The sequence below is a fragment of the Muntiacus reevesi genome, chromosome X, assembly GCF_963930625.1.
Source record: "Muntiacus reevesi chromosome X, mMunRee1.1, whole genome shotgun sequence".
Classification (NCBI taxonomy): domain Eukaryota; kingdom Metazoa; phylum Chordata; class Mammalia; order Artiodactyla; family Cervidae; genus Muntiacus; species Muntiacus reevesi.
The window spans coordinates 34832202-34846928 of NC_089271.1; the positions used below are offsets into that span (position 1 = coordinate 34832202).

Sequence of the window (14727 nt, forward strand, 5' to 3'; positions counted from 1 at the left end):
ACCACCAGCAGAATTAATATTGAAATATTAACATTAGTATTAGATATAAGCCTTTTAATAGTTTCCCTTGTGTTTTCTTTTTTTTTTTTTTTTCATTTTCATGAACTAAATTTAGATGTGCAATTATTTGGGTTCTCCATGTTGAGAAATTCTGCTTTAGCACAGCATCCCATTTTGCATAGGAATCAAACAGTTGACACATTTTAGGCAAGGAATAAGCTATTCCTTTGCACCATTGGAAGGTATTTTTTTTTAAAAAAAAAAAAAAGGAAGGTATTTATTCAGCTTTGAGAGCATTTCCAAGTTTGGAGATAACTGGTACTTGGTATTAATGTGTTGGTCATTTATTCCCTTCTCCAGAATTTCCTTCAAGTGTGACCCTTAGACAAGGTTCAACTGGTAACTCGTTTTGCAGAGAGAATTTGGAGTCAAGAGGCACTTCTGATAGATGGCTTGATTCTTTTCATCCTCAGAGGTCAAATGTCTTGACATGTTGTGGTGCATATGGACCAGAGAATTTTTTTTATACAAGAGGAAGACAAACCAGTAGGAAAGCCAGAGAAACTACTAAATATTACCATATCACCACACCCTTACTCCTTAAACCATATATATGTGTATGCATGTATGTACATTTATATGTATGTATATGTGTGAAAGATTTTCCAGAAATTATTAAGATTCTTTTCCACACCTAGCTAGAGAAAAAGCTTGAAAAAATGTTCAGCTTTTCATCTTATATTGTTTGCATTATTATTCTTCTTTTAGATCTTATAAACTCTTTATTGGCACAATTGTGTATATACATATAAGCATACTGTAAAGAGATGTACAAGGTCATTGATCTTTTTCTGTCACAAAATTTACAGTCTCTTTATGAGAAGAATATGGGTGTTTCTTAGAATATGCAGCATAAACAGGACAGTCCTGGCTGATCTCTGGAATGTCTGTACCTATCCAATAATACAAAAACATGTATAAACACAGATCCCAGAAAGAAGGCCCAGACATCAATGAGTAACACAGTATTTGTGAATGTTTTCTTCAGGTATTTTTATTTGTGAATTTTGGTATGTTTGTATGTATATATGATTGTATGCAGGCATGTATGTATTTATATTTTGGAGGTTATATCCTAAGTGGAGTGAATTAATTCATGTGTCTGGCATATAACCTAAAGATTCAGTAAAGATCTGTTATTACTACATTTATTATTGATGTTGTCATCATTGTTAGGTTTCTAAGGTAAGGTACATGAAATCTAGCAAAATGGATTCAAGGTTAAGTTCCTCAATGTTATATCTAGATAATTCCTTGGATAAATAATTTAGGCTGTTTAAGTCTTTTGTTTTTCATCTGTAGCATAGGAGCCATAGTATTTACCTATCTTTCAGAAAATTTGTTAGTATCAAACAGGATAATATTCTTAACGATGCCTTATAAACTAAATTAGTATCCAGATTAAAAACATATATGTATATATATATCCTTATGAGACATGTATATAGGATTAGAATGGATTTTTTAAATGCTTATGAAAACATGTGCTACAGATATGCACATGAAAAATCAATTGTATCCTTTTGTTCTTAGACCTTTTCTTAGTCTCCAAGTGATATTCTATAGTATCCCCCTTCTTTTATTTCATCAGAAATGGCATATCCAAACGACTTACTTTGTTAAGATAACTGGTACCCTTTTGAGGGAGGGGGCAAAAGAACATATGGTGTATTGTATGCCCCCGCCCCTTCTGTCGGGGTGGGCAAAAGAATATATGGTTTAGGTGGAGATTTCAGAACAGAGTTCCAAGTATGTTTTGAGCTGCAAAAAAAATTGAGATACACGGGTAACCTTTCAAGGTGAGTACTTGGGAGGGTATTCCATGTATTTATGCACAAAATCTAATTTTTTAATTTAAAATGTCTCTCATTATCTTTTTTTGTGTCTTCATTTCACAATTTTGTTTCCTGACAAATGTCCCACCAGCAGACCTGTAAGGAAACTGAAACCTCTTTTAAGGAGTTAAGATAAAAGTCCCTGTGGATTTAACTATGAGGTTATAGTTGTTAAAATTCATCATATGGTCCTCTTTTCTCTTCTAGGTTGATTCCATCATGTCAATTGGAAATTGAGCCCGAAGTTAATTTTGGGACTTTGGTTGCCGGTAGTAAAGTGTATTGTAAAGAGATTAGTATCATTAACCATGGCAGTGTGCCAGGTAAATACTTTCTCTTCTATAAATTAACTTACACTTTTGGAAGAAAATCGGTAATGTTTGAAATATATTATTGTTGTTCTTTCACTCAGTAATGTCTGACTCTTTGTGACCCCATGGACTGCAGCACGCCAGGCTTCCCTGTCCGCTGTCTCCTGGAGTTTGCTCAAACTCATGTCCATTGAGTTGGTGATGCCATCCAACCATCTCATGCTGTGTCATCCCCTTATCCTCCTGCCTTCAATCTTTCTTGTGCAATTAATATATTCTCTGGTTCACCCTGCCCCTCAAAAATTAGGTCTGTCATTTGAAAAAGTTCAAAACTGAAGGTCCTTAAGTAGGATTACTGTTTTAGAAACTGATAGGCAATATCAGGAAAGATGAATCTACATCCTTATGATTCTTATTAATATAACTTGACTCAGATGACTGATGACCTCCTTGAGGATAGACATAGAGTGGTGTCATAGAAGTGACACAGTCCTTAGAGCTTTCCAGAAATAGAATCAGGGCACAGTGCCTTCCAAGCTGTGTGATCTGGGATGAGTATCTTTAAGAACACTGAATTTCAGATTCCTCATTTATAAACTGACTAATAAAATATATTGTGGTTAATTATGTATGTACCGAAGGCTGTAATATGGTACTTGACTTATCACAAGTACTCAGCAAAGATTTGTTCTTTTTCTCTATCATATGCAACTTTGAATTCACATACTGATCCCTTACTTACAGGCTCTTACAAACATTTTGTTGAAAGAAAAAGTGCTTCTCTCTTCTCCATGAGATTATTTCTAGAGATTCTTACTGGGACCTAACAGGTTGCATAAAGGCCTAGGTGTGTGTGTGTGCATGCACACATGTGCCTGTGTCTTCATTGATATATAGTAGGTATACAATCACTTAGCCTTTCATTCTCTTGATTGAATGGTCAGCATCTGGGATGATAAGGCTAACATTTTTCTCAAGCTGAGATGAGGACAAGCTCCAGACAGGCAGGACATTTCTCTCTTGAGATTGCTTGTTGGGTACATGAAACAGGTCTTATATCTAAACCTGTCTTACACTAAGTGAGGGCATTCTCTGGGGCTGCTTGAATGAACAGTGGAAATTATTAAGACAAAGGAAGTCTGATACTTTACTGATTTCTTCCTGGGATATAAACAGGTAAAACGGATAATTGTTCCTCACTGAATGTTACTTATTTCACTTTCCATACTTCGTTTTTTAAATGTTTGAATTTCTGAATTCTGTGAGATTGTGGAATATTAGGCCCATTTGTACCTGACTCCAGTGTTAAGGCTGAACTCTTTTATGGTGAGTTACTCTGGTCTAAATAGTCCTTTAGATCTGATGATGGAGCAGTGATATGTAATTGATAGAATTTTATTTGTATTATTTTACTTTCCAAAATTTCTCATAACTGTTGTCCATTACAAATTCTTTAATGCTTTGATCATATCCTCTCTTTATTTTAAATTTATTCTAAATTGATTCTAAATTCTAGAGTTTATTCTAAAATCTTACCAAATTGTACATTTTATTACATATAAAAACTCTCTATAAGTAAAAAACATACATTTGAATTTTAATTGAATGTTTAATATTACTTTATTTAATAAAAGTACACATATGGACCTGAGTCCATACATTTTAGGAAGAGTAATTCACGTTAACTTTTAGTATGTGTGCATGGTATTGTACTTAATACTATTATTTGTAAATTATAATTGAATATTATGAAATGTTAATTGCCATTACCTTGCAAGCTGAAACAAATCGTTATCAGTGAAACACATTTTCTTTCTGCTGCCTTTGTCCCTCATTTTTGGAGTTGAATATTTTTTTCTACCCTTATCAAAACTGATAGTATGTTTTATATTCACAGTAGCAAGTGCCCATAAAGTGTCATAAAGTCCTCATTACCCATAAGCACAATATATAAATATTCATGAGAATTATGTATTTTCATGAAGAAAAACACTTAAGCAGAAAATAGATTCAGCAACCAAAGATGATTTTAATAAAATTTTCCAAAAGGATTTTATGTGACAAATACTTTATAGTTTTAGAATCAAAGATTAAGTGTTTACAAATACTCAGTGAAAGCGTTAGTTGCTCAGTCATGTCCTACTCTTTGTGACCCCTTGGACTATAGCCAGCCAGGCTCCTCTGTCCATGGAATTCTTCAGGTAAGAATACTGGAGTGGGTTGTCATTCCCTTCTCCAGAGGATCTTCCTGACCCAGGCATTGAACCTGGGTGTCCTGCATTGCAGGCAGATTCTTTACTATTTGAACCATCAGCAAAGCCCTTATGTATACTTAAGAGAACATTAAAAAGCCACACTCGGCAAGTTCATGATTTGTGTAGCTGTGTTTTCTCTCTGTGGTACTCTCACTGACATAGATGCTAGAGTTTATCTGTGTAACAACTTCATGATGTTTTATTTTAATAATCTATTGCTGCTGCTGCTGCTAAGTCACTTCAGTCGTGTCCGACTCTGTGTGACCCCATAGACGGCAGCCCACCAGGCTCCCCCATCCCTGGGATTCTCCCAGCAAGAACACTTGAGTGGGGTTGCCATTTCCTTCTCCAATGCATGAAAGTGAAAAGTGAGTGAAGTCGCTCAGTCATATTGGACTCTTAGCGACCTCTTGGACTGCAGCCTACCAGGCTCCTCTGCCCATGGGATTTTCCAGGCAAGAGTACTGGAGTGGGGTGCCATTGCCTCTCCTTAATAATCTATTATGGAGTAACTATCCATGGATTTAGCTGAATGTTGTCAAATACATTTTGTTGTATTGCCCCTTGTAAGAATGTTTGCCTAACTTACCAAGTAGTGCTTATCTTTTCACTTTGAAAAAAGCATGGTTTAGTCTTTAAGATGTTTCTAATATTAGTGTTTTGTGCTCTGGTAAACTCCATTTCCTCTTTTATGTTTTTATTGTTTCTTAGTTTTTAATCATTGAAGATTGAAAAAAAAAACTTAGCATTTTTTGAATTGCAAACATTTCCCTCTTCCCCTCTTGAATCTTTAGGTACTTCTTCTACTAACGTATTATTATGTGGGATAGTCTTAAAAGTCCATAGAGTGATCTTTACACACCATTTCTGAATTTCAACGGCTACCTTAGGACTCCTTTAGGTTTATTTTACTCCAAATATATGACCTTTCTCTTGCTCTTAATGCCCGCTGCCTCTCTTCCCCTGATCATCGGCATCATCTCTCGACATCACTGTCTAGAAAAGCCTATCATCATCTCTAAAGCAGGAAATTTGCTAAATTGAATCAGGCCCAGAAGTGGTCCTAAGAATCCTTTCTTAGCCAGAGAAGCACACACTACTTATTCTCAGTGTATTTTTTGTTTGCTTGTTTTCTTGGAAATCAATGCCATGAAATCTCAACATACTTTTCATGTGTGACACAGTGTTGGGCATATACTAGGCATTTAGTGAGCATTCATTTATTTGATTTGACCTGGAGTGAGGTCTTCCAGAGTCCAAATCTTGGTTACAGTATTAACTGGCTGGGAGGCCCTGGGCAAACAATTTATACTTCTCAAATATTCATTGCCTCACTTATACATTAGGGATAAACATAATACCATCCTTGTATAATTGTGGTGATGATTAATAAAATGCTTAACATACTCTCTGACATATATTGCATGTTCAATAAATACTGTTGATGTTAGAATTATTCTTTTTTTCCATCTTCCTTAATTTTCTTGTGGACTGCTGTTCCTTTTCTCAGTACATTAGGAGTGTTCCTTAGCATTTGTCACGAACTCTCCTGTTTTCTCAGTCACTCTGCTCTCCCTGGGCAATTACTTCCATTCCTGTTACTTAACTGACATCTACACACAACTTTGCATTTATTTCAGGTTTTTCAGACTTAACACGTCTAAAACTAAACTACTCAACTTCTTCCCCAAAGTTCTCCTTTTCTGTTTTTCATTGAATGTCATCACCATGTAGATGGCCAAGTCAAAAATTTGGCAAAATCCTTGACACCTCCCTCCTTTTCACCCTCTACCCCCTTATTGAGTCAATTATTAAATCATGTCTATCCATATCCTTATCATGTCAGTAACCCTATTTTTCTTTTGTCCCATTGTCACTTTTTTTCTTTTTTTTTTTTTACAACAGGTCATCATCTTTTTTGGCCTTATAGTTATAACAACCTAAATTATTTCTCTGGAGTCTCTTCTTATCTGCTTGTAGTTCATTCTCCACACATTGGCCAATTTCATATCTTTAAAAAATGAAAATTTGATGACAAAAATTATATCTGTAACATCTTTCCTTCAATGACATCCTTCTCCTAGGATGATGTCCTTGCTCCTGTGTTAACATTAAAAAAAAAAAAAAGTCAAATATTTCATTATTACTGATGGCATTAAAGTTACATAAGACAGAGTAATGTTTGTGTACTCACTATTCTAATATATTTAAAAGATTCAACAATGTTCTTTTCTTAGGGGTTGTTCCTGGATAAGCTTTTGCACCATTGACTTTAGGGTCAGCTTAAGCCGAACTTAGTTTTATTTTCTTGGAGAACTGAGTCAGTAATACTTGTTTATTTGTAATGGATATAATTTTACAGATTTTTGCTTTATATTATGACAGAAAAAAATAAATATGTCATTACCATGTCTCTAAAAATGATTGGATTAACACATTTTGTTACTGTGAGTTTGTTGACCTTTTTTCATCAGGTCGTTTCTGGATTTAAAGTTTTATTATCTTTTTATATTTTCAGTACTTTTATTATGCTAATATTTTCATTCTCCTAAGTTAAATGAATAATTTTGGAGAATGTCATCAAATGTGATTTGAAACTGGTAAATTAGGAATCTTCAAAGTTGTTTTTGTGGACAGCATGCTCATTTGTGTTAATATTGTATAGTGATATCAAAGACACTCATGACTGGTTGCTTCCCATTTGTTGGACATTTTGAGCCCTGCTTGGCGCTAGGCACTGTGTGGGGTGCCAGGACTACAGAGATGGAAAGGAGATAGTATCTGATATAGACTGCATGCTCTAATATAGGCACCTGACATTACCATAAACTATGGACCATTTCTGCTTTCAGAATAAGAAATTTTTGTGGCCGCCGCCTCATATGCTTTTTTATTCTAGAAAGTCACACCTTTCACCCTTTTCCTCTGTGAACTACATTAACTCCATAATGAGTAGTAGTGGTGGTTATAAGCCCTGTGGTCAGAAACATCCAGGTGAAAATCCCAGCTCTATTAGTTAATAGCTGTAGTAATCAACTATTGATGTGGAAGGAACCATGCCATGATTCTGTAGCTTAAGAAAGCAATATTCTTGCCTAGAGAACTCCGTGGACAGGGGACCCTGGCAGTCTATAGGCCATGGGGTTGCAAAGAGTTTGACTAACGCTTTTATGCAGATTAGCAGGAACTTGACTAAACTGGGTGACTCTGCTTCAGGTTGAGGCAGCCAGGCTGGTCAGTTATTCACAGCAGGTCTATGAGTCAGTTGGGTGGCTCTCTCTGCTCCACATTTGCTCCTTATGGGGCATAGGCCAAAGGGGCAACAGTTTCTCAAAAGAAACACTTTCAATGGTAGGAGAGCAGGAGAACATCTGGACTTGGAGCTGACATGTAACTTCTAGCTCCATGCTATTGGCCAAAGTGAATCACATGATCAGACCCAGTTAAGAGGTAGGAAAACATACTTAATCCATGGAAGCGTGACAGTAAGCATGTAGAGAATATTGAAGAATTGGAGTTGATCATCTAATCTATCATAATAATTGTGTATTTTTGGACAAGCGACTTGACCTATCTAAGTATGTATTTCCTTATTTATAAAATGGAGGTAATGCTTGAACCTGTATCATAGACTTCATTTTGAGGACTAAGTAGAATAACATATGCATAGCTCTTAGCATGAGTGTCTGAGCACAGTAAGCAGACAGTATATTTTAGCTATTGGTGAGGGTTGAGACTTAACACTAGGCTCAAATTTATTGGATGACCCTAGAGACTGGACTTACAATCAAAGCTATGATTCTTGGTCCACAGTAGACCATATACTCTGTAATGTGTGTCTGACCCCTACTAAGTGAGTGAATGTTAACATTATAAGGATCCAAATGTAAACCATCTGCTCTCATTCTCCTTAGGTATCTTTAAAATAGAATACCAGAGCCAACTACCCATTGTCATTTTTCCAACCAGTGGTGTTGTGCAGCCCAAGTCATCAATGGTTATTAAAGTGGATTTTTGTGCAGACCAGCCCATAGTTGTAAACGAATATGCAAAGTGAGTATATACTATGGTTCTTAATTCTAGTGCAGTGCTTGATAGTTTCCTGTTTCTCTTTTCATATATGCCTCTTGTCTTTGAATGTATGTTAGCTTCTTTGTTCTTGGAGTCAGCATTGATTCATTGAGTATCTACTGTTTGCCAAGTACTAGAGACTGAAAAAATGGGAAGAACTGGAAAATGGCATATGGGCACACCTAATAGGAGCTCCTAGTTTGAATTTTGTGGGCATGAGGGAATGGATCAAGAAAGAGCTCCATTAAGGAGGTAGTAGTTGAATGAAACACCTGTTGTTGAGTAGAAATTGGCCAGCAAAGAGCAGTGGTGTGATTTGGGCTCAGTGTGAGTGTATGTGTGTGTGTGTGTGTAGGAGAGGTGGATATTGGTGATGGGAGTAGGTTAGAGGAATGATTTCAGACAGAGCAAGTAGAAGATAACTTCCTAGAGGTTAATAGACTGTGTTACGCATCTTGAGATCTGAGGCAAAGAGATGGAGGTGAGGAGTGATGAAACCAGAAAAACAGAATGGTGCAGGGTCCAGTTAAGGACCTTACAGGAAAGCTTTTTTTTTTTTTTTTTTTTTTTTGCTATACTTCTCAGTTCATTAGCAGGATATGCAGTCAGTATAATGAGTCACCACTAGTATTAAAACAATGAAATAGAAAACATCAGAATGCATCTCACATACTAAGTTCAAATGGCATTTTGTAAAACTTGTTTCATGTGTGTGTGTGTGTGTGTGTGTGTGTGTGTATTTTGCATTGCAGTGTAAAATGCATTTCTCACTGAAGGCCACAGTTAAAAAAAAAAGTTTGAGAAACAGTTGTGAGCCCTGATTCAAGCTTAGGTTTTATTGTAAAGGCTGTGGAATCTCGGGAAAGTTTTAGGATGGGGTGTCTTAATTACTTTTCATTTTAAAAAGCTCACATTAATACCAGTGTACAAAATCAAGAAGTATAGATGTGGAGTGGATAGCCTGACTAGAAACTATAATAGTAAGGCAGAAGAGAAATAATGAAGGCTTCAGCTAAGGTACAGATTAGAAGTATGGAGAGAAATGTGCAGAATGGAGGTATGTTATGGAGGTAGATTTGACTAGATTTAGTAACTGGTTATAGAAAGACAAAGTAAGAGGAGGTTCAGGTCTGTGGGAGAAGATCTGGACTCCAGTTTTGTAACGTTGGAATTGATTTGCTTTGCAGAATCCTTTGGAGCCTATTAGATTTACTTATATTGAGTCCCATAAAAAATTTCGGTCTAGATGTATTGCTTTGAGAGTTGTCAGTTCATAAGTTGTAGATGAAGCATGAAGTGTTAAAAATAACTTTGAGAAAGAGAGTAGAGTATAAAAGAGTAGGAGAGAAACAGCATTATTCATGGAATTTACAAAATACCCAAGTCTTAGGAGAATAAGAAGGTAGAGTCTAAATAAGTTGAAGGAAAATCGTGAAAGTATGGTGTCAAGAAAGCTAAGTGAGGGGAGATATGTAAAGAGATGGTATCAACCATGCCCAATGTGACAGAGATAGAGTGTAAGTTAAGGACTCTGGTGATGACTGTGGTTTGGTCATTGATTTGTGCTATCTGATGGGGCAAGATTCAAAAGGATTGCATTTATGCCAGAGAGGGATAAATGTAAGGTAAAGGAAGCTTCAACAGTAAATTCAGATTAGTCTAAAAATGAAGTTTTTTGAGGGGGGATAGTCATTTCAGCAAGTAAGTGGAGTTTTGCCTAGATACTTTGCTTCATAGAGAATTGGGTTATTAGGATGAAGATGAAGTTGTTGAGTGGACTTGGGCAAATGGGATGATTAGAAAAGAATCTCAGAATTCTAGAACTAGAGGTGGCCATATATATCTTCCTATCTAACTCTAGTATTTACAGAATAATTGGTGATTTGGAAATATCAATAATTTTTTTCTAGGTCAATTAATGCAGTTATTTTCCATCTTTGTTGTTTCCCAGAGACAATAAATTAGATTGTACATATGCCATTCTACTATGCAGGTTCAGACAGACAGAAGGACATAACAGTCTCTGTCACATAACGTGAAAGGAACTTCTCTTAGGTCTTCAGATTTTAATTATAATGTGATTTTATAAAATTTCTGCTTATATAATAAATATTTAGGAGAAAAAGTGTATAGAATTCTAATTAAAATATATATGTATAATTCATTATCTTGTAGAGTGAGTTTGCAAGATCGTCCAGACATATTCTTGAATATCAGAGCCCATGTGGTTGAGCAGATTATTGAATTGTTAAACATAAATAATGATGAAAAGTTGGAATGCATAAGCTTTGGTTCTGTTTTCTTTGGAACATCAAAGATTGAACGTGCACTTCTGTACAATAATAGCCCAGAACCTATAAATTGGGTAGCCATAATGCAAGATGATTCCGTTGGAGAAGAATTGGTAAGTAAATAATGGAACAGAGGAAGATCAGGTATTATGTTTTGAAACAGATTGTTTTGAACTTACTAATAACCAACAAGCTGTTTAATTACTCTAAAAATGTTTTAACATGAAGATATGATTTCATTTCACATGTTTCCAAGGGTGACCTCAAAAAGTTAGTAAATCAAGCTGACCTTGATAGTAATCTATATCTGAAATAAACTAGATGGGTATTAATATGTCTTAGTGGCTAATTATGGGAGTTTATGTTCTCATCAATTTTTCAATAGTTAAAAGTTTTATGAGGTCCCTTGATCAAATTTATGTATGTTACTTTAAAGACATACATTTTCTCTATATCTAGCCTCTGGAATTTCAATAATTATTTTATGATTGCATTTTAAAATACTTTTTGTATATTTGCCTTAATATTCTTTTATTTCTGATTTTATATTACAGGGTACAAATATTAAACAAAGAACAGATGTTGCTTTAAATAATCTCGCCTACTTAAGGAAAATAAAGAGCATAGATATTACCACAATTATCTCCTGTGTTCCTAATGAAGGGAGGTTACTACCTTATCAAAAGATTTTAATTACATTTTGTTTCAGCCCAAAGTAAGCAAAAATTAATTTCATTATGGTGTTACTGATCAATGGAAAGTATATTAATGATACATTCATCAGATTGATTTTAATAGTGCAACTTGGCAGAAGGCACAAATTGGATTTTTCTTATTATGGTTCTAAATACTTCTAACACGGTTAACATTATTTCCAATATTTAAAAATGTTTCTAAACACTTTATTTTAAATTAAAATTCTCTCCAGACCTTGTGGAAATGAGATGGTGAAAGTTTGGGGTTGCTTTGAATTGTGGCCACAGACCAGTCTGTTCGACCAAGACCTTACTGTCCTTCCAGAAATAGTCACGCAGTGGCTAGGGGCATGGAGTTTGTTATAGATGCCTTCAAAGAGGATGCAGTGCTCCTGCCAGAGCCAGATACTTAGACTGAATATCAGAAATATTAGGCCTTTAGTAGCTGCTGGGGTCAACCACACTTTGTTATGGAAATTCATATAAATGTTTAGAGCTTTTGCCAATGTGTAGTTTTCCCTGTGCTTGGTTTGGTTATTTAGTTTGAAAATATAATTGGTAATGCTATTTTAAATATGCAGTAGCAATTTCAGGTACACTTGAGAGGTTGTAGTGTATGACAATAACTGATCCAGTTGTCAGTGTGTTGACCTTTTAAGAAAGCAGTGTTTAATGTATTTCTCTCTGTGGCAACCGGGTCACTTGGTGATACCAATTGTCTGATGAAGACTGAGTTGTGGTTTAATTTAAGGAGGGTAATAAATCAAGTAATTGTTCTATTTGTACAGTTTGTAATTACCTTATTAATCATCCCTTCATGGAGGAAATTTCTTTGGTGAATCTGTAAGATTCTGTTTAATACACAATCTTTGAAATTCTAAATGTTCTTTGCATGGCAGTATGTTCATTTTATTTGAGAGTCTAGCATGAACTCAGAAATAAATATGACTTGTAGTCTTAAAGGTGTTCTCGATATGCTATTTGAATTCCTATGTAATATTTCACACCAACCTTTTGTGTATATATTTGAGTATCCATTGCTAAAAAGCTGAGCTCTAGGTAAGGCAAGTAAAGTTTGTGAGGGCACGAGCCTGTGATATAACCCATTTGTGTCTTTGGTCCTACTTCCTTTCTTCTCCTCTTTCCTTTGCTTTTCTCCTTTGCCAAGATTTGGCTGTTACCAAATCCTATTCTCCAAATTGCCTTTTCTCCTCTAACAAGAATGTGGCTAGAAATATATGCTTAGTCCATGGGAGGACATAAATATGTACCAGAGATTTGCAGTTACAGCTGGGTGTAGGAAGGACTACTACAGAGAATTGAACAGAGACCTTAGCTAGCAATAAAGTTTGCCTGGAAAGAAAATCCTTTACACAGAACATGGCATTGGAGGCAAGAGTTTGACAGCTTAGTATATTTAAATCCCACTTATCTTGCAAATATCATCATGAATGCAGCTGTTTTGATTTCACGTCTATGAGTGTGGCCTTCTTTTGCAAGTCTCAGTATTGTGTGGTAATTTTGGAAAATGGATCACAGTTATCTTTTTATTGCTGAATTTCATCTGTGTAGATTTAGGTATTGGGGTTGATATTCCCTTTTGAGAGATTGATAAAGTGTGTCATCTTTGCTTTAGAAATAATTGATTGTTAATTTTTTCACAGGTTAATCACTGATGGTCAAAAGAATGATCCTACACATAGGCAAGACTATGCTATTTTCTTGAGATTTGAGTCTGCAGGAACTAAAGATGGATTTTTGAGAAATGATAATCAAATCATCACAAGTAAGTGTGAAATGAATATTATCATCAAGTATGTAGCTGTTTAAATTCTGTGAAAGTTTGATCAGCAATATATGTAGAGGCAATTTAATGAAATGTATAATTATTGATTAGAATGAAAATGGAAACATTCAAGAGACCTTAACATGTCTTCTGTGGAACATTGAGAAAAGTCAACCTCAGAATCATTTATATAATAATTTTCCAATTTAAGTTAAATGACTTAGTTATTTTAAGATGACAGTAGATAAACACGGTGATGTAGAGTTAAAAGAATAAAATAAAAACAGAAAACAACCTTGTTTCTTTTTTTTGTAAGTCTAGATTTTCTCTTAGAGATTAATATGGAAACAAATGATCTATTTCATCTTTACCAAACCTTTAGCTCTCTTAGGATCTACATAAAGTAACAGTCAAAGAATAAGACCTAGAGTTCTAGTATCAATAAATAGGATGCTGTATTTTGTTATAGGAGATTCATAAGTGCATGTGCTTTGTAGGTCACATGTAAAAATGCAGTGAACTCTGTACATTTCAGGTAATGTTGGATGAGTTGGAGTGAGTAAAATGGAATTGAAGTTCAGTTTAGCAAGAAATATCAAAGAGAAAATAAAAATATAGGCAGAGCAGAGATGAAATCCAGAAAGATGACCATGGCAAGATAAGAGTCTAGATTTGAGTGTTGGTATGAGTGATGTCATTGAGCAGAGATGAACAGTGTTCCTAGGGCAGAAATTGATTGCTCTGTTACTATTTATGCCATTGTTGGTGATACTGAGCTCTGTCTGCTGATTGTAGACAGAACATTTATTCTAGGCTTTCAAGTTAATCTAATTTTCGGTGGCTAGAGATAGAGATGCTAGGTTTGCCTTAGAATCTTGGATCGGCTAGTAACAGCATGAGTGAAGAAATATAAACCCTATTTTAGGGATTCTAGTTGTAATATTTTCTCTGCAAAACTATTCTTTCACTCAATCAGAGCCCTCATTTCATACTGACTACCTTCTTTTCTAGTACTGTATCTCCAAAACTTCATATTTACATTATTTCTCAGCTTATATTCCATTGTTCATGATTTTAATCACTTTCCCCCAAGTATATGTAAATCTCTTGGCTCAGCTCCCACTGTGACTGAGTGGAAAACCTCTAATCTGATTCAGTTCAACTCTCAGCCTACTCCAGGGCTGCACCTCAGAAGCTAATTGGGCCAGTGAAGAACACAAAACCATTAATCCCAACTGAGTCCTGGCATTTGCCATCCCTGCTACATTCCTCCACTCATTCACTTTCTCCTGATCTGAGATTAGTATTCTCCCAGCTTCTCTTCTCCCCTGAAAACCCCAATCCTTCCTCCTTTACCTTCACTCTAAGGTGACAAACACAATAAGTGACCTAATAAGACATTTCCACTTGGATTTCTACTAGA

The 14727-nt window shown here is 35.3% G+C and overlaps 1 protein-coding gene across 1 annotated transcript in view; it reads left to right on the plus strand.

The window, feature by feature from the left end:
• Nucleotides 1-14727, plus strand: part of CFAP47 (cilia and flagella associated protein 47) — a 490506-nt gene that overhangs the window by 13782 nt on the left and 461997 nt on the right. The window contains exons 3-7 of the mRNA XM_065916701.1: nt 2103-2218; nt 8376-8514; nt 10708-10936; nt 11378-11538; nt 13183-13304. Coding sequence (XP_065772773.1) covers nt 2103-2218; nt 8376-8514; nt 10708-10936; nt 11378-11538; nt 13183-13304 — 767 coding nt within the window. The remainder of the gene's footprint in view (nt 1-2102; nt 2219-8375; nt 8515-10707; nt 10937-11377; nt 11539-13182; nt 13305-14727) is intronic.